The 19,765-nt window shown below is 38.4% G+C and overlaps 3 protein-coding genes across 3 annotated transcripts; all 3 read right to left on the bottom strand.

The window, feature by feature from the left end:
- Nucleotides 1–1,444: 1,444 nt before the first annotated feature.
- On the bottom strand, nucleotides 1,445–4,162 carry EsH8_VIII_000798 (retropepsin-like aspartic protease; the record flags this gene model as incomplete). Its single annotated transcript, XM_083269840.1, has 1 exon — nucleotides 1,445–4,162. One exon carries the CDS (start codon nucleotides 4,160–4,162, stop codon nucleotides 1,445–1,447), a length of 2,718 nt encoding a protein of 905 aa, XP_083129608.1.
- Nucleotides 4,163–13,366: 9,204 nt separating this feature from the next.
- Nucleotides 13,367–14,554, bottom strand: EsH8_VIII_000797 (catalase-like domain-containing protein; the record flags this gene model as incomplete). The annotated part of the gene is made up of 3 exons (XM_083269839.1): nucleotides 13,367–14,196; nucleotides 14,256–14,462; nucleotides 14,536–14,554. 3 exons carry the CDS (start codon nucleotides 14,552–14,554, stop codon nucleotides 13,367–13,369), a joined length of 1,056 nt encoding a protein of 351 aa, XP_083129607.1.
- Nucleotides 14,555–15,088: 534 nt separating this feature from the next.
- EsH8_VIII_000796 (polysaccharide deacetylase family protein) lies at nucleotides 15,089–17,656 on the bottom strand (the record flags this gene model as incomplete). Its single annotated transcript, XM_083269838.1, has 1 exon — nucleotides 15,089–17,656. The coding sequence occupies one exon, from the start codon at nucleotides 17,654–17,656 to the stop codon at nucleotides 15,089–15,091; it is 2,568 nt and encodes an 855-aa protein (XP_083129606.1).
- Between the last annotated feature and the right edge of the window lie 2,109 nt (nucleotides 17,657–19,765).

Genomic DNA, 19,765 nt, shown 5'->3' with positions numbered 1-19,765 from the left:
TTGCCTCCTGCGATCGTGCATCCCGCTAACTCCACGTTGAGCAGAACTTTGTCGACATTCTGAAGGTGCTCATAGACGAACCGCCGTATTCCAGGGTGATCAGGTAATTCCTCGTTGCTGTACGTTGAAACAGGGCCCTTGATAGCTATATCGTCTAGAAAAGGCCGGCAGCAGTGAGGGATAAGGTCATATAGGATTCTCGTGATGACCCGCATGAACTGTGCTACCGAGTTTGTTGCCCCCTGTGGCAAAGTGCACATTCTCAATAATCCCAGCGGTGTCGCGAAAGTCGTTAAATCTCTGCTCAGCACGTCCAGCGGAACCTGATCATACCCAGAATAAAAATCCAGCAAGGAAATCATCTGGCACATAGCGAAGTCCTCTGAAAACTTGTCGACCCCTGGTGGCGCGAAGGCATCTCGCAGGGTGACCCCATTCATCTTTGTGGCCGAGTTGATCAGGCGCATATTCCCGTCCTTTTTCATGACCAAGAACCAAGCGTTCCTGTAAGCCGCATGGCTTTCTTCTAATACGCCTCGCCTGATCCGGTCACGGAGCATCTGTAGAACCCGGTCTTCAAGACCCTTCGGAATCGGTATCGATTTTGCTCGCCAGGCCTTATGCGGTACTGTCTTGATCGTCTGTGGAGGAGCCACCTTTGGATCCAGACTCCCACACTCGCTGAATTCCCAGGCTAGAGCCTTTTCTCGGTTGTATAGGATCTGCTGGAGGAGCTCCCTTTCATTTGGCAGTAGGTGCTCAACAGTCGCAAGTATATCTCCAAGACGCTCAGGCGTAAGCCGCGATCCTTGTTCGATATCAGAGAACTTTGGCGTGATCAGGCCAGAGTAAGGACTGTTGTCTCGAATCATCCTTCTCTTAGCCTCCTGGAGATTCTTGATTTTCCATAAGGGGTCGCCTTCAGGGGTAGTGCCATCTGATGGTTCGTCATCAATCGGGTTGATTTTCTTATCCTTTGTCTTGTACATGGTGTAAGCTTTGACTGTAGCCTGATCAGGCGTAGGTTGCTTTCGGTTCATAGCATTAATAACTCGTCGGTTCTCAATACGTGATTGGCACCGATCCCATGCTGCCTCTGTTTCTCTTGCTGTCGTGACGATGGAGTTGATCCATCTTTCCGCTGCGCGTTTGTCTTTCCTTTTTGCAGCTTTTGTCGTGTAAATCTTTGGATAGGCCTGATCAGGCGTGCATCGATGCCCAGATGGTGTTTGGCAGTCGGTGCAGTCAGGGGAATGCCGCCCAAGTTTATCCATCGTCTTCCGCACGTTTCCCAAGACCGGTCCGAGTGTTTCTTGGGCAATTACTCTGAACACTTTGGCGAAGTCTTCGTCGTCTAACGGGATCACCTCCTCGTCGTCTTCCTCTAATTCCAGCCCGGGGTATTCCTTCCTTCCAGCACGCGTCCCGGTATCGCTGCTGGGTTCTAGTTTCCCTGGCTGAGCGGAGGAGTGGGGGCGGCAGCGAAATCCTCTACATACTTATCCCATTGCGGGAAGTAGGAGCTGAAATCTCCTGCACTTCCAAGGTTGATAAAACCTACTGGAATGTGTAGCCTTGTGGTTCCAGAGGTCAGGACGGCGCTGATCAGGTCTTCATCATACTCGAAATTGAGACGAGAATGCACCTGAAAGGGGCCGCCTAGAAGCAACGGATCGGTAGTCGCTCGATCATCAGCGATAAAGAGCGTTGTGGGGATCTTATATTCGCCAACCCAAACCCATCCACACATCGCGCCGTCAAAGTCAGATCTCCCAGCAGCAGTAGGAGTAAACGTCTGCATTCCCATCATTGTAGGCGTCGTCAGCAGGTTGTGCTTGGTAGCGTACGATCGGCTGAGGATGTTGGCTTCCGCTCCTGTATCCAGGATGGCCTGAATCTTCGCGTTCTGATCAGGCGTATCTCCTCCTACAGAAACCTCAAGGACCAGATGTGGCATCACAAAGTTTGGCGAAAGTTTGTCGATCAGTTTGGGGTCAACAGCATACATTGCTTTAACCTGCGTGGTATTTTGGTTGAATGCATGACGTTCTTCCTCATACTTACGCATGATAGCTTCAGCAGCCTCTTTGTTAGACGGCTTTGCTGTGCTTAAGAGCCCATCCGGCGCCTTGAGAAAGATATCCCGGTACCCGTTATCGTTAAGCAACTGCCTGGCGGAGGCCAGCATGTGTTGCTTGAAAGCCGGCCATACAGAAAAAGCAACTTCAAAGGGTATAGTTACTGATCCTGTCAATTTCCGGGTGACAGCGAGTGCAGCAGCCGAATTCTCATCGAGTCTGACCTGATCAGACTGCCCTACGCTCGGAAGGTCTATCGTTTCTACAGATGCTTCACGAGTAGGCTGTAAGATCATTTCGACTTCCGGAGAATCAGGCCTGCTTGGCATGTGCTCGCGTGGCCGGTCGGTGTTGCTGTTTCGCCTCGGTGTCCATTTCGACTTTTCAACTCGCCCTGCCAAGGGGGATTTCAGGATTCTAGTCTGATCAGGCTTGTTCCATTGTGCTTGAGACCTTGTCGCCGCATCAATTTTAGCGTATGAAGTTGCAAGCACGCTGGTGTGTGTCTGCAAAGGCTGGAGGCACGCCTTAACCGCCCGGACACCAACAGTAGGCAACTCAGGGGCCATAGATTTCACAGTGGCAGACATTGGTCGCCCGACGTCGTTGTCTAAGATGGTTCTTGCCGCAGCTGATGGTCCTGGGTATCTTGCGTTGTTGGCAATGTGGGCCAGCACAGCGGGGCGGTCCGGTTGGAAGCTACGTCTTGCATCCCAAATCACAGAATCAGGGACTTCCGTTATATCTGGGGATGACGATCTGATCAGGCCATATTTGTAACAGTTGTCCTGATAAACGATCAGACCGGCACTCTTGTCCTCAAGGAGCTGCGGGCACCTCCAGAAAGTTCGGGAGTCACACCCATCATACCAGCATCTGTCTGGGTGGCCGGGCACGAATCCGGGCTTCCTGAAACTGTTCGGACCAGCGTCTCCTCGGAATCCCCCGTAGTTGGCTTCACCACGCGTTGCAGTGCTGGTGGTGTATGCTTTAACCGGCGGAAGACCCGATGTTCGGAGAGCCAGAGTCAGAGCTTGCATCTGGGCCGCCAGGTGATCGAGGGACGGATTTCCCTGTAGAGTAACGTCGTTCCGTTCTGGTACCGTTTTCGGGCTGGTCTTACCCTGATCAGGCCTGGATACCGTTTTCCTGGTTGTCGTTGAAGTGGGCGGGGCGGCTGCTTCCTCTTGAGTGTCGCCAAACGCGCCTTTATACCTAGCCTTTCCACTAATCCAGGAAAGCATCGCCGGCTTAAAGGAGCTTAACCGTCCTTCTTCAAACAGATCCCCAGGCTTCATGCCTAGTTGTTGGGCCACTTGTGTGAAGGCATTCTCTGTAAACCTCTTGGCAACCAACTCAATAAGCTCAGGGTCAGAGATCACAGACTTGCCCCTCGCTTTTGCCTTAGCCTTGACACTGTCAATCTTTTGGAACAGTGTTGCAGCCGTCGTTAGATCATCATCCTGGATTAGGGGTCCTCTGATCAGGTCCCTAAGCTGCTTGTTGGGCCTAAGGACAAGTTCTTCATCGAGTGGCCCATATGTGTCGATCATGAAGGTCTTTACTGCCTCCCAATCGCCAGTTGCAACCACGTTTTTCACAGTTGCTCTATGTTCTTCTGGCAAATACCATGGGAACGCAGTAGCCATGTCTTTCTCAGAGTAACGGGATAGTCCAGCAAGTGCTTCGAACTTTTCCACGAATTCCGACACATTGCAACCATCAAATGTAGGTGCTCCAGTGGTTCCAGGGGCTGGCATTTTGATACCAGGGGCAGACCTTCTGCTTCCCCCCTCAATGGTATTCTTGAGTATCTGGGCAAATTGAGCCATCATTATGGCCATTCCGGCCTGATCAGACCCGACGGGCGTCGATGCCATTTCTGGCACTGTCGTAGGTTCTACAAGCGGTGGAGTTCTTGGTATCTCGTCCAGGTTGTCGCTTCCTTCGTCAGGAATCTGAGGCCCAGGTTCCCTCCAACCGGTAAATGAGTGCAAGCTGCCCGGTTCGGTAGGCGCTGCGCTTGAGGAAGCCGTCGTCGCCGCTGTGGCCTGATCAGGAATGGGCAACGCGTTATCGCCCATCTTTCGGCCACAAGGGCAATCCTGGTATTGTGCGGAGTGATCTTGTCGTTGTTGCTGTTCGTGATGTTTCGAATGGTTCCCCCTTTTTCGGATGGCGGTTTCGACAATTCCTTTTGTAGTTTTCGCAAAGACGGCTACCCCCATTAGAATTGGCCTGATCAGGCCTATTCCGATGTTTTCCGCCCATCTCGAAGTCAATTGAAGTGAGGCGGTCACGATGTCTCGACACCAGGGAATGTAGATGAGTCCAAGACCCAACTTTACCACAGTCCGCTGATGCTTAATTGTTACCGCCCCACTCCGCCTTCTCGTATTTTCGCTTAATGTCAATATTTTGCCCCTGATCAGGCCAATATTCATTTGAATCTGGAGTCCAGATACAATTTGGCCGTCCCCCGTGAAACTAATGCGGTTTAGCTCATATCCCGCAATATCCGGGGGGCCAAACGATGTCGGTGTGTCAATCATTTTCGTTCGGCAGTTGACTCAACTTCCTTGCAACCTTACTTCAATACACAGATTGACAGGGGCCAAGGAAATGTCGGTCAACCGAATCAATCAGTCAATCAATCAGTATCGTTTCAGGGTCAAATGTCTTCTCCTGAAGTAGTCGCACATGTCGGTTTTCCTCTGATCAGATCAGATTCATCTTGTCGCCAAAGAATTTGGTTTGTCGTTGTGGTGTAAGAGGTTATCAACCTCTCATTGGTAATGAGAAGATCGGTGGTTCGATTCCGCCACGAGGCACCATTGAAGTGGAATAGTAGGGATGGATGGATGCAAAACACCACAACACACCCAGCGACTACCACGCACCCTAGGTTCCGCCTACCATAGAGTGACTTCCCGTCCGCAGAGCAACAGAAGTGTCAATTGTCTGTCAGAGATAGGCCTGACCAGGCCTATTCTGAGCAGACAATCACACTTTCTGGGCTGTACGGGGAGGGTCGAGAGTTTGCCTTGTTGCTCAGTGGTCACCTTCGCTACAGTCGCACGCGCGCACAAGTGAATTCATAGAAGATCTCCAGATTACGCAAAGAAAGGAGTATTAATGTGATGGTGTGCGCCGATGTCTGATCAGGCTCAATCTGCTCTGATCAGGTCTAAATACCTGCTGATGACTAAGGAAAAGACAGGATGGTGATGCAGTCAGGGGTAAAGTGGCCCTGCTGTCTACATGTCTGCATGGGCCGCGTGGGTTGAACCCCGCCCCATTCCATTATCTAGACTTTAAGCTATAGATATTAATATTATCTAACTTATAGCTAAATAGCTAAAGCTTTTAAAATCTAAAGATATTAATTATAGTATATAAAGCTATATAAAGCTTTATTTTACTTAAAAAAAGATTTATTAATATTAAGATAGCTTATTAATACCTTTATATAAAGTATTTAACTTATAAGCTAAAGGTATTAATAAGTTAGTATATAAGTTAGCTCTTCTTAAAGTTAAAAACTATAGGCTTTATATAATAAATAAAGTATTAAGTAAATACTAAAAAGTAAAAATAAAAAACTTTATTTTAAAAGGTTACTTAATATAGCTATAGCAGAAGTAATTTAAATAAAAAGAAAATTATTAATACTAATAGTAAAAATATATTTTAAAGAGGTATTTATTTAAAGGTAGAAGAATTAAATAAATAGTAATATAGTAATTATAAAAAGACTAAATATAATATATAAACTTACTAAGTAGTTAAAGAGACCTTTAAAGAAGAGGTTAATAAGTAGTTTTAATTAATTTAATATAATATAGGTTAATTAGGTTATATAAATAGTAGAAAGATATTAAAAGGTATATTACTTACTATAATATAATACTTACTATATAAAGATATTATATTATAATATTTTTTTTCTTTAATATATTTAATATAAGATATATTAAGGCTTTAAGTTTAAATATTTTATTAAAAAGTATAAAAAATATATTTTATCTTTTTAATTATTTAAGAAAATTAATAGAGCGGCGTCTAGAATTAATATAGCGGCGTCTACTATATAGCGGCGTCTATATATATATCTCTAATTAGCTGAAACTTTTAATATATTTACCTAAAGGCGGTAAAGATAGCTATAATAATATTCCTTTATTCCGTTATTTCTAGGTAATTCCTTAATTAAGATTTATTAAGGTTAGCTTTAACCTATCTATTAGCTTTTATTAATCTTAAATAGGCAGCCTCTATAGCTTACTATAGAGGCTCTTTTTATAGCTATAAGATATTATTTCTATAGGCTAACCCTTTATAGCTATAGAAGGTAGGCCTTACCTTCTATAGCTATAAAGAGCTGCCCCACCCCTACTACTGTTACCTTCTATAGCTATAAAGAGCTACCTCTACTACTATTATAGTTAAAGTATATAATACCTATATTACTTACTAACTAATTACTTTTAATTAATATATTTACTAGGATTACTTATTACTATTACTAATTAATAATTTCTATTTATAACGACGTCTTTAAATACTTAGTTGTAGTAGGCGCCTACTTATATAGTATCTTATAGTCTTCTTTATACTAAGTATATTAGACTAACTTCTTATTTATCGTTTAGATAAGCTTATATCTTAGCTTTAACTTAGCTGATTTATTTCTTATATAAGCCTAGCTATTATTAACTTATTCTAGCTTTCTAATAGGCAGCCTTACTTATACTTATTTAAAGTTTAGCTAGTATACCTTCTTTTAGCCTATTTAGATACCTAGCTGTTGTTAGATATAGGTAGCTGTGTTAAAACTAGCTGTATTATATTCTTTAGCCTTTTATAAAGAGACGTTATAATCTTAAGGTTAAGAATCTTTTAGTATAAATTAAAAGAATATAATTTATATAAGCGTTATCTAAAATATATCTTCTACTTACTAAAAGTTGCTAAATCTATTATCTTTAAGTAGATCTTATAGTAGTAAGGGATATTAAGCTTAATTAGTATAATATAGTTATTATTATACTCTTTAAAAGGAGGTAGAAATAGCCTTTTACTAAAAGGTATTACCTTTTATACTAGTTAGTATTATATTATAATTAACCTAAAATACTTAAAGAAAAGTATTATCTAAAGCTTATTAAGATATTTTAAGTAAAGACTTATATACTTTTAGAATCTATTTAAAATATAGCTTCTAGTTACTAATTATATTTTATATAATATTAACTAGTTAATATAGGTAACTAAGATTATTAAAAAGATAGCTTTTAATATTATTATTATTTAACTTTATATTAAAAGTAGTATAAATACTAAAGTTTTAATACTTTTAAATAAAATAATATATCTATTATACTTTTAAAGGTATATATATTATATAAAGGTATTAAAAAACTAGATATTAGTTGTTAAAGTTTTTATAAAGCTTAATTTAAACCTTTTTAAAAGTATACTTAGTTTTAATAAAGATAACAAGCTTTTATATAGTTAATACCTTATAATAGGTAGAAAAAATTACTTTATCTACTAAAGTATTAATATATATTTAATCTTTATTACTAAGTTTAACTATTAGTTATATTACTTAGTTAACATCCTTATTATTAAACCTACTACTATTACTATTATAGTTATAATCTTTAATTTACTTCTATTTAGCTTTAAGTATAACGTTAAAGTTAATATAATAGATATAAACCTGTTATTAGACTTTAGGAAATTATTTCTTTAGTATAGCTTTTATCTACTTATTATACTTTATAATAATAATAGTAGGTTAATAAATAAAGTATTATTTAATTAGTTAGTAGATACTTATTAAAAAAACTAAAACCCTTTTAGTCTTTTATTATTAATAAGACTAAATACTATATTAAAGATAAACTTAAAGTAAGTCTATCTAGTAGCTTAAAATAGTAGAAGTTTAAAGCGATTAGTATTATATATATTATTAAAGCTAATTACTTTAAAGAACTACTTTTATATTTAAAGGTAGTAGGAAAAGGTCTATATAAAGCTAATAAGGTAATTAAGCTTATCTTTAGCTTATTTAATAATATATAAGATGTTTTATTTATTAAACAGCTTAATTAGTATTATAGTTAATAAATACCTTTCTAGCTTCTTTTAGTTTATATAAGCTTTAGCGTTATAGGTATCTTATTAGGTAAATTTAAAGTTAGAAAACTACTTTTAAATAATAATATATATATTATATACTTAAATAACAACCCTTTAGCTTATAGTTTTAATTATATCTTTAATTAGCTAAGTAAGCCTATAATAAAAAGGATATATAAATACTTTAAGACTAAAGCTATAGTTATATTAACTATATTCTACTTTAAAGTATTACTATAAAAGCTATTTCCCCTCTTTTAAGGCTTTAGTAATAATCTACTATTTATAGTTATACTTTTAAGACTTATAGTTTTAAATATTAATACCTTTTATAAGGTTTAGGTTTTTAAAACGGTTATATTAAAAGGAATACTATATATACTAACCTTTATAAAATATATATCTATTCCGTTTTATAATACTAAATCTATTAGCTTTTATAAATATATTAATTTAATTAAAAAGTATATTATTAATAGGCTTTAAGCTGTTAGTAATTAATAGGTTTAAAATCTTATTTAAAAAAGGAAAAAAAGACTTATTACTTATAGTATAAAATATAGCTGTTGCTAAAGAGGATACTAAAGGTATTATTTAAAGGCCTTATTATAAAGGTAAATAAAGTAGAAGGCTATTAGTAGGTAGAAGGGTTTTAATAGGTAGAAGGGTGTTACTAAGTAAAGAGATAGTAAAAGAATATAATAAATAACCTTATATCTCTTATTATAGGTAAACTCTTTTATACTATTTAAAAAGTATATATATTAACCTTTAATTTATTCTAATAATCTTTTAAATTAATCTTAAAATAGTATTAAACTAGTTAGAAGTAAGTTAGAGAGGTTATTAGGTTTTATCTTATATAAGTAGTAAACTAAATATTAGTAATAATTTAAAGAAGATAGTTAGCTAGATACCTTTTATTTTATTTAGAAAGTTATATAAAAGGTATAATCTATATTATTCTTTTAGGTTATATAGATAATATATATTAATTAGATTTATTTTTCTTATTATTTTAAATAGAATCTCTATAATAAAGTTATATTATCTTTATAGATTACTAGTATTATAGTATTAGCTGATATTAAGGCGGCTGCTAGTTAATAAAAGAGATATAAAAAGAGTAGATTTATAATAACGTTAGCAGTTAAAAAGATAGAATTAATTAGTAAGGCTATTACTTCTAGCTTAATGTTATAAGTTTAGTTAAGGTTTACTTATAAAAGAAGCTGTATTAATAGGTAGATGTTATAAAATTAATTATAAACTACTACTTTAAAGTAGGTAGTATTAAAATAATAAGATTAAAAAAAGGATAAATATATTTAAAAAGAAGTACTAGAATTAATATATACTAATAATAAAATTTTCAGCTAATTAGAGAGATATATATAGACGCCGCTATAAGGTAGATACTGCTATATTAATTCTAGATACCGCTTTATTAATATATATTAAGTTAATTTAAACGTTATTATAAATACTATTAAAGCTATATATATAGTTATACTAATAAATAGTTTATTAACTATATTTTAAGAATTTAAATATAATTAAATAGGTTTATATTTCAAAAAAATAAAGTTTCCCTTTTTAGTTAGTTTCTTTATTATATAACTTTATTTCTTTATTTTAAATTAAAGTATATAGTTAAAATTAATAGATTAAACCTTTAATTTATATAGTATATCTTTTAACTAAATTAAACTAGTAAGTTTTAATAATAAGCTAAAGATATTATATTATAAGGTAATATATATTATAGCTTGCTTTTATAAAATATAAATTATATTAGACTACTTATAAAGAGCTAAAATATTAACTACTACTAAATTCTTTAATTTATTTATCTTTAATAATATTATCTATTTTAATTACTATTTATAATAAAGCTATTTATAGTTTTATTATATATAGAAAAGTTTTAATAGTAAGTATTTTATATACTTTAGTAATATTATAAACCTTAAATTTAAAAAAGGCATTATTTTTTTTATAGTTAAATTAATAGATTAATACTAAATAAAGATTTTAATATAACTTTAATATATTTTTCTTTATAAGTTTATTTAATACATTATAGATTATTTAAATCTTATTTTAAGTAGTTTAATAGATTTATAAATAGTTAAATCTTTAAAAGCTGTAAAAGAATTCTTAATAAACTACTTTTATAATATATAATAAAACTTTTAATTTAATTTAATCTAAAATCCAACTTTATATTTATTAATATTTATATACTTAACTATATTATTTTATTACTATTTAATATATAAAATAAACATGTATTTTAATACTTTTGCTTTATATAGTAAAGGTTATTAATTTATAAAGAAGAATTTATATTATAAGTTTATTTATAGTAGTAAATAAAGAAAGCGTAATATATTTAAGTTATTTAAAGTAATTAATTTCTAGCTGTATATTTTATTTTAAAATATAAGCTTTTTAATAAATACTTAAAAAAATATTAATACTATTTATGTTTAATATATTTTGGTTTCTAACAACTTAGTAACTATTAGGTTAAATATATTAAGAAACACTATATATAACAGGTGAACTTAAGACTTTTTAATTCTTAATTATATAGTATAATATACTATAATATTATATTTATTTTTTAGTCTTTCTATTTATAAATAGTAAATTTTAATATATTATACTATAGCTATTAGTTTTTAAATATTTAAAAAGGTCTTTATAGGTTTATTATATTAAGTAGTTTAATATTTATATAAAATAACCTTTTAAATTAAGTCTTTATAATAGTTATAAGCCTAGCTTTAACTTATTTATAAATAATAATACTCCTTTTACTATAAAGTAGTATATTATCTAGTATTACTACCTTTTTTATCTTCTTCCTTTTTAAAAAGGTTTCTATGTAAAGTATAACTTTCTAGTAAAAGTGATTTAAAACTAAAAGTAGCTTAACTTATTTAAACTAAATAAGTTATTTTAAGTTGGCTTATATATAATAGCTTTATATATAATACTTATAGACTTTATATAGGCTAGCTAACTATCTAAATAGATAGTTTACTAAAATAGAATAATATACTATAATTTTATATTATATATAATATTAACTTATAATAGTAGTATATTTAAAGTTAAATTAAAATATTTTATATTATATTAGGTATATTATTACTTTAAAGAATAGTAATAAATATACTAAAGATTAATTAGCTAATAAATATTATCTAAAAATAAGTCCTTTATATTTACTTAAGTTTATAGCTAAATACTATTTAAACTAATAAAAGACTTTAACTACTATTCTATATAAACTTATAAAAGGTAGTTAAACTATTTATAAAGCACCTTTATATAGTAATTTAATTTTAAAATAAGTTTATAAAATTTTACTATATATATATATTTAATAGCTAAAAGTAAATAAATATATAATATTTATTAGTATATAACTTTATAGAAATTGTTTTATTATAATATTAATTACATATTTAGTAGTATTTAATAATCTAGCCCTTTATAAGTAGTCTAATATAGTTTACCTTTTATAAAAGTAAACTATAGTATATATTACCTTATAATATAATATCTCTAGCTTATATTAAATCTTTATAGTTTAATTTAGTTAAAAATAAGTAATAATATAAAACAGCTACTAGTTTAAACCTTACTTTAACTATTACTATATATATATAAGTAAAGCTAAAATAATAAATAAATATAATATTAATAAAAGCTTTAGATACCACCTTAATAATTATAGCTTTATTAAACCTATTACTAAGGTTATTAAATCTTATAATATAAGTTATATAAAGAGTACTTTTATCTAAAGTAATCTAAAACCGTAAGAAAAAGCTTAATATAAATAGGTATATATTATAATATAGTATAAAATTATAGTATATTATTCTACCCTAGTAGACTACTTATCTAGACGGCTGGCTAGCCTATATAAAGTTAGTAGTTGCCCTATATAAAGCCGGTATATATAAGCCAGCTTTATATAGTCTATCTAGTTTAGATAAATTAAGCTACTTTTAACTTTAAATTACTTCTACTAAGGGAATCCTACTTTATAACAGTATATATAAAAGCTTGATTTATATAGGCCTATCTATTAACTTATTCTTTATTAATTAAAAAACTAATAATCTTATTTTTTATAATATTATTAAGAAGTATTCTCTTAACTTATATAGTCTACTACAGCCTAAAGATTACTATATCTTATATACTACCTATAGAGATCTACTATAAATAGATATAGTTACTAAATATCTTAGCCTTTAGGCTGTTAATAAGGAGATATTATTTCTTAAGCTTTTAAATAATCTAAAGCTTAATATAGCTATCTTTAGCTTTAAACTTCTAGCTAAAAATAATAATAGGAAAATATAAAAGATAATTATAGTCTATATTTCTAAGCTTATAGATATATTTAATAATCTTAATAGCTTTAATAATCTTAATAGCTTTAATAAAACTAGTAACCTTAAGTACTTTAAGGATGTTATAAACGCTGCCGCTTAGGCTATTAAGGGGATAAATACTATAAAGTTAGTTTTCTTATAAGGCTGCTTAAAAAGTAGTAGGTTGTATTAAATTATATTATAATATATTAAGGTCTTTTACTTACTAGAAGAGAATTATAATAGTAGGATTAGATTAATAGGAGGTTTATTTTATAATAACGGCTAGATTTATCTTAAAAGTAGATAGTAAAGATATACTTAATAACTAAGGCATAAAAGTTATATAGCTAAATAGCTATTAGCTAATATAGTAGTAAGTTAAAATAAAAATATTTATAAATAATAGTTATATAGATATAATACTAGGCTATAGGCCTTATTTATTATATATATACTTTATTAATTAATATTATAATTATTAACTTATTAAGTTATAATATTAAATTATATTTAGTTAATTAAATTTTTAAGTAAAAAGTATTTTTACGCTTTTTATATTATATAAATAAATATTTTAGTATACTTTTTTTTTAAATATATTTATAGTAGTTATAAGTATATATAAAAATAGGTATTTAGGCCCTTATATACGTTAAGGCAGGTTAGAAGAACTTAAAGCAATATATATACACCTTACAGCACTCTGTAATTCAATAAGTATATTAAATACTTAAAAATTCAAGCTTCTCGACGCTCCCGGCCGCTTAATAGATACACGCCTGCGCGGACCTGCAAAAGAGGATCCTGGGATGCCTCGACTCCATCAACACGGGGTATAGGGTCAAAAATGATGTGTTTCTGCTCTGCGGCATCGTTGTCCACTAGCCCCTGTAGCGATAACTTTCCCAAGTCAACAACCCGTCTCTCTTCAGGCCAGTGGATAGTATTGTCGTCCGTCACATCACCATCTTCAGCTACCTGTGCTGCAAGGCTGAACTCAATGGGACCCTCCTTCAAGGTATCAGGTACCCCGTTGAAGAGAAACTCGGGAGACTTAGTCTTGGCTTCGTCATCTCCGAGATAGCGCTCACCGCGGACTGGCTCCCAACGGTAACGGATAAAAGTCTCCTTGCCATCGGCAGCGATCAGCTTGAACGCATTAACACTGAAATACTTCTCCTGCCCAAAGCTAGCCGGGAAAGGCTTCGGCGCCTGGACAAAGGCGAGTGCGGCCGGGTGTGAGGCCACGTAGCTTCCAACAGTGCCATTGGCAATGCTCCGGAAGAAGGCGAGTGTCTCCTCGCCGTTGGGCGCGGGGAAGAACGGAGTTGAATGCGCCACGATATCGGTATGCACGCGACGAGGCGTGCCCGCCAGCTGGAAGCGCACAGCGAACCCGCGTGGGTTCCCGTTGGGGTCAGTGTCCGGGAGATTGGGTATGCCCGTAGAGCTGGAGAATCGGGCGATCACGGGGGTTTCTGGTGTCGTGAAGTGCTGGGCCTTCGAGAGCTGGGCAGCTATTTCTGTCGGTCTGAATGTGCCTTTCAGTAAAACACCTTTGGCGTGTGCTGGGGAAGCAGTCAGCTGCCCGTTCCATTAGACCTTGAACGGGCTAGTACCCATTTACCTGGTCTGAACCCTGGGTGTGGCCCGAAGATGTTGTGTAGAACCTCAACGAGACCTTGTGAGGTTTCAACGATATTGTCGTCGGTCGGAAGTGGCATCGTAGGTTCTGGAAGGAGTGAAATGAAAAACAATCTCAGACAATTTACTTTGTTGGTATCGGTGAGGAAATGCGCTGATTGAAGTAATCCGCTACAACGTGATATTCTCCCTGCAATATATACATCTCTCAACCACTACTTGCACAGGGATCACAAACAAAGTTGGTAAGTGTATGTACGTACTAGGGACAATGCAGTCCATTTTCCGAATGGCTCTTACTAAGAACCATGGCGTCTTGGCCTGGGAACATGAGCTGACGGTAAGGGTATACAACTTAGCGGCCGCAAATGCGGTTACAGGGCGAGCATGTCATGTCTTCTCTGGATGCCGAAGAGAAAGGCTGTGTGGGTCTGACAGGCAAGATGCCGTCTAAGCCAAATAACGTATCACGTTGATGATGATATCTTTTATGCAGTGCGAGATTGGCTGGCTGCTGGGCTGCTTTGCTTAGCTTCATGCACTGTCATTGTCAGCAACAGTATGCGTGCCGTTCGGTGTCATCGTCGATCAGTTTCCCTATCCCTGGAAACATTCAGATAGTCAGCAGGAAAGGTTTCTGATGGCACCCAAAAGTAGAACGAATAAATATTCATGAAAGAATGTGGATACTGTATTGGTTAATTTTGTCTAATCTCGAATCCGGGTACTCTCCTAAAAGTAAATGCAGCCAACTCCGTCCCATGTCTAGGTCATACCGTTTTGAACATCAAGCCCCTATCGTACTTCCCCCTCTCCTTACAAAGGTGGCGCCTCCGGGTCCATCATACACTGATCGACCCGCATGAGCTGCTTACCCGTCTTTTTAGCCATCTGGATGAATTGCCTCAAATACTGGACCGTGCTAGGGTACAGATAATGCATGACAACCAAGCTGCCCCCTTTGTTTAGGTCGCGCTGGAAAGACTCCAGCTGCTTCTCGGGAGTAGAAGAGGTGGCCCAAAGCCAATCTTCCACATCAATATTCCAGTTGACAATGTAAGGGCTGTCGTTGCCTGTAGTTGCGGCTAGCTGCTGACGCATACGAGCACCTTCGTTGCCAAAAGGTGGCCGGAAGTACTTGGTGCGAAGACCAAACATATCTGATACCGCATCAATGTCTTGCTTGTATTCCCACGCAATTGCATCGTTGTTAGGAAGACCCTCCATCCTGGGATGAGTGTAGCTGTGGAGGGCTATTTGGTGGCCTTGCTTCATCATGTCCTGATAAATGTTGCTCAGGTTCGTGCTTGGGTCTCTCAAAGGGGCGCCGACAGTAAAGAAGGTGACCTTGATGTTCTCTGACTTGATAACCTCCATGACTTCCTGTGCGAACTTTGGGTCGCCGTCGTCAATGGCGAAAGCAATGGAGTTGGGGCGCTTGCACGCGAAGACAAGGTTGCCCGAAGGGAGCTTGCTTGGGATCCGCGTGTTGGCTGGCACTGACGGGACAATCTCGACCTTTGTCAAGGTGACGGCCTCGTTCGTGTAGAAGCCCTTGAAAGCTATGCCAACGACACGCTTTCGCTCGATGTTGAAGTGCGATATGGGGATATAGATGTCGTTTCCAGTGGCGTACCGCGCTGCCTCCAGTGAATCCCAAGTCTCAGGGAAAGGTGCGATCGCATCATCGCACTGCTGGTTGTGCTGCTGCATAGCAATGGTGAACTTGTTGCTCCCAGTGTAAGCAACGTGCAAGTACGAGCCATCGTAGTTAGTTATGTCGGCGCAACTGGCTGAGAGCTGTGTGTAAAAAGCGAAGTCGGCATCTGGCGCCTTAATAGTAACCTTCCCACTGCCCCATGTGATGGCATTATCATTGTCGCCACCGTGCCAGAATCCGAGAGCGTTGTTATCCTTGGAAGCGAAGTTATCGACAAGCTTAACTGCACCAGTGCTGCTGGGGGCGGGAACGGTCGACACCGATGCGGTGGCCGATGACTGGGCCTTTATGACGTACTCAGATGGGGTATTGCCACAATAAAATGACATTGGGCCAAATGTTACAGCTCCTGAGAGGCCGCTGAACAGGATAGATGACACCTTGGTCTTATCGATCGATGAAAACTTGGACAATGGCAGACTGTACAATTTTTCGGTGCCATCAAACGTCCAACCGAGCTCGCTCGTTGACTGAAAGCCGAAACTCGTGTCCTCGCCGCCACATGTGGCGGACGACGCCAGTTGAACACTAAAAGTTGTGCCCCTGCTGGCCTTGATGCGCAGGGAAATGCCACCGTACAAAGTCTGAGCATTCGTGCACGCAGTCTTGCTGTAAAAGTAAGAGTCCTTACTATTGGGTGTCAAAGTGACCCTGTTGCCGCTTACGGCAATATTCTTCATCGTCCCATCGTCGCTGCTTGGCTGCAGCATAGCATTGTAATAAAGGAAGGTCAACCTCGACTCTGACTCCCAGTCATCAATCAGTAGGTTGCTGCAGCTTGACGAAGCTGGAGATGACTGGGCAGTGACGGAGCTGGTCACGGTTGACGAGCGACTACTGCTGCTAGACGAGGATGATGTTGTGGACAAGGGGACAGAAGAAGACGAGGAAAGTGCACTTGAAGTCGATGAAGAGCCGCGGGAGATACTTGACGATGCCGAAGCGGATGACGCTCTGGAAGACCGCACCGAAGTCTGAAATGAGGTAGAATCCGTGCTTGACGAGCCACTGGCGGTGCGTACGGTTGACAGAGTTGAAGCCCCCGAAGCCGATACAGACGAACCGGAGGAGACGGCGCGTGACTGCGATGTCGAAAGTGGGCTGCTCGTAGCTGTAACAGAGGTGGTCAAGGTGGATGAGCTGGAAGCATCGTTACAGACCAGCTGCAAGTTGCTGAGTTGATAGCCTGAGAAATTGTTGTAGGTGGACCAGACAAATGCCGAAATACCGTCCAGATTGGCACCCTGGAAGGAGGATAGAGAAATGGTGACGGTTTGTGCTGAGCCAGTCAAGCCAGTGACTTGTGCCCAGTGACTTTTATGAACCGAGTCGGTGCAGGACGCCTTGGTCTGAATCTCCAAAAACAAGGAAGCACTCTTAGGCCCCTTGATAGTCAAAGAGAGAGCTTTGTAGCCCTGAGCGGCGGCCTTGAGGCACCCAACATTCTCGTAGAAGTAGGAGGAGCCGTCGGACTTGGGAGCAAAGGAGAGGATTCCGCCACCAAGGGCGATGTTTGCCATGGAAGTATCATCACTGGTCCACTGGCCCAGATTGTTGAGACCAGAAGGGGACGATCTGGAGAAGTTGTCAATAAGGAGGGTAGAACATGCTGCCTGGGCGGTCGCTGTGAGACCGAGAAGGCAGAGTAATGTAGTAAAAGACATGATGGCGCTGTATTGCCGGGTTCCTATGTTTAAAAGAAGGTCACCTCTCAAACGAGAAGTAAAGGAAAAGAGTGTAAGCCAAAAGGCGATAGTGAGTGAGGATGGAGATCAGGAGATTCCTAGGCCAAAGGAGGGGGGGACTGAGACGAATATATACCGCTCGAGCATCACCAGGAGCTGATGTTGTTGCAGGCGTCGACAGCTTACACAGCACAGCTCTTCCAACAATGCCACTGTTACCCTACGAAGCCATTCTTTGTTTAATAGCCACGGCGGGGTTAAATCGGTACGCATCTGGTTGGTGGCTTGAATGCAAGGCCATTTCCTGTGGATCCTAGAGCGGACGGGCAGTCCTGAGGCGATGGACAAAGCTTGGCTCGATCTGCTACTTGAAGGGCCAGGAGCGCGCTAGTGACAGCCCCGCGAGCCGGGCAGAGGACCTCATCTTCTTCAGGTGGAAGAAAGTCTGTGGAGGTGACTATCTGGCCAAGTGAAGGCAGGCTTTTAGATGGAGGATCGTCGAAGCGAGGCAAAGCGCTTTGAGAGCCAGAATGGTTGAAAGTGGCGTTTGAGAGGTAAATCTAAGCTGCGAGTTATGTAATAGGCAGACAAAGGACTGGTTGTGGATGGCTGGGGAAAAGACATTCAGCGACCTTTGTTTACTGCAAAGCCAAGCTCAGTTGGCTGCTTGGGAAAGGTTGAATTCGTCAAGGGAACGTCGGCTCAGGAATAGTGCGTCAAGAGACGGACAACGGAGATAAGGAAGGCGAAGTCGTTAGGTCGTTGTCTGAGACAGGACACTTGACGACTCGGATCATGGCAAGAAAGATAGGGTTCAACCCGCCATTTTGGGCTATCCTTTACCCGGCGACCATTCTCGAGCAGCACTTGCATGGGTCGAGGGCATAGGCAGAACTTATGATGAGTAGATGGAATGAAACGATGAGTTTGACGCGTGGGAGTGAGTGGCCATGCAGCAACTAAAAGGCATAGCCCAAGCCACGGCGGCATTCGTGTCCATCATTCACTCGCGGATGCCAGCCAGACCTTGTCCATTTCCTTCAACCATACTGTGGTCTCTTTTTTATTGGTGCTGAGAGCGATTTGGGAGATGAAGATTTTCCAACTGAGAGTATCAGAGCGTAGTGTCCCAGCTGCCGAACTAGTTAGGTTGGAACAGTGCGGGAGGTGTTTACAAAAATAAACATGGAGGAAAGGGCGAGGTTCCACACTTGCAGGGGGGATGATTGGAGGTATTTAGCAGCCAATGCCGCTCTCCAATACTGATGCACCGATGAAGGCCGTGGATGCCATGGCCTTGGCACCGGCAAGCTCCTGAAGCTATGGCTTGTTGCTTGGGCCAAGCTGCTGCTTCTCTCAGTGCGTCTTCCTCGACCTTCACGAATTCGCAGCTCAAAGGTACAAGTGTGAATGCAGTTCCAGTCCAGTCATAGTCCATGGCCTCGCCAAATGGTTGGGACCTAGTGTCGTCCGAGGCCGAAACTTAAAGAACTTACACGACGGTTCGCCTTGGCAGATACGGCCGGCCAGCAGTTTGAGGTTTGGTTAAGACGACGATGTACGGCTGCGAACCTGCCTGCATTGAGGGTGGCAGGCAAACAAGCAAGCCTACCTGGTTGAGAACCGAAGGCTTATTGTCCGAAGTTGCTGATTAGACTTGTATTCGTTCTAATTATCGCCTTTGGTTGTCGTTAGAAGCTGTTCGCGTCCACATACCCCCTCCCTTCTTGATGCTGGGCTGGGCTGGGCTGGAAATACTACGGCATGAAGCTCAACGGTGGTTGAGAGCGTCTGAATGTGACGAGTCTGGGAGATTAGACCAGGGGCTGGCTTTTCAGATCCCACCTGACGGTTGCGAGGATAATTGATTGCCAAGACACAGGTGATCAGTGCGAGGGGGCCTATACATAATTAGATAGTATCGCGGATTTCCATGTTTGGGGGAACGGGCCAGGGAGCGACTGGCGTGCTGCGTGCCGCGTGCATGAGCGCGGCCTAGCTCTGGACCGTGCACACCCAGACGTGTGTTATGGACCCGGCTCAGCTCAGTGGAGATTTCTTGAGGGTAGGTACTCTGTACCATGTACA

This window comes from Colletotrichum jinshuiense, chromosome 8 (assembly GCF_051148585.1).
Source record: "Colletotrichum jinshuiense chromosome 8, complete sequence".
Lineage (NCBI taxonomy): Eukaryota > Fungi > Ascomycota > Sordariomycetes > Glomerellales > Glomerellaceae > Colletotrichum > Colletotrichum jinshuiense.
This window is presented reverse-complemented; position numbering and strand designations above follow the sequence as displayed.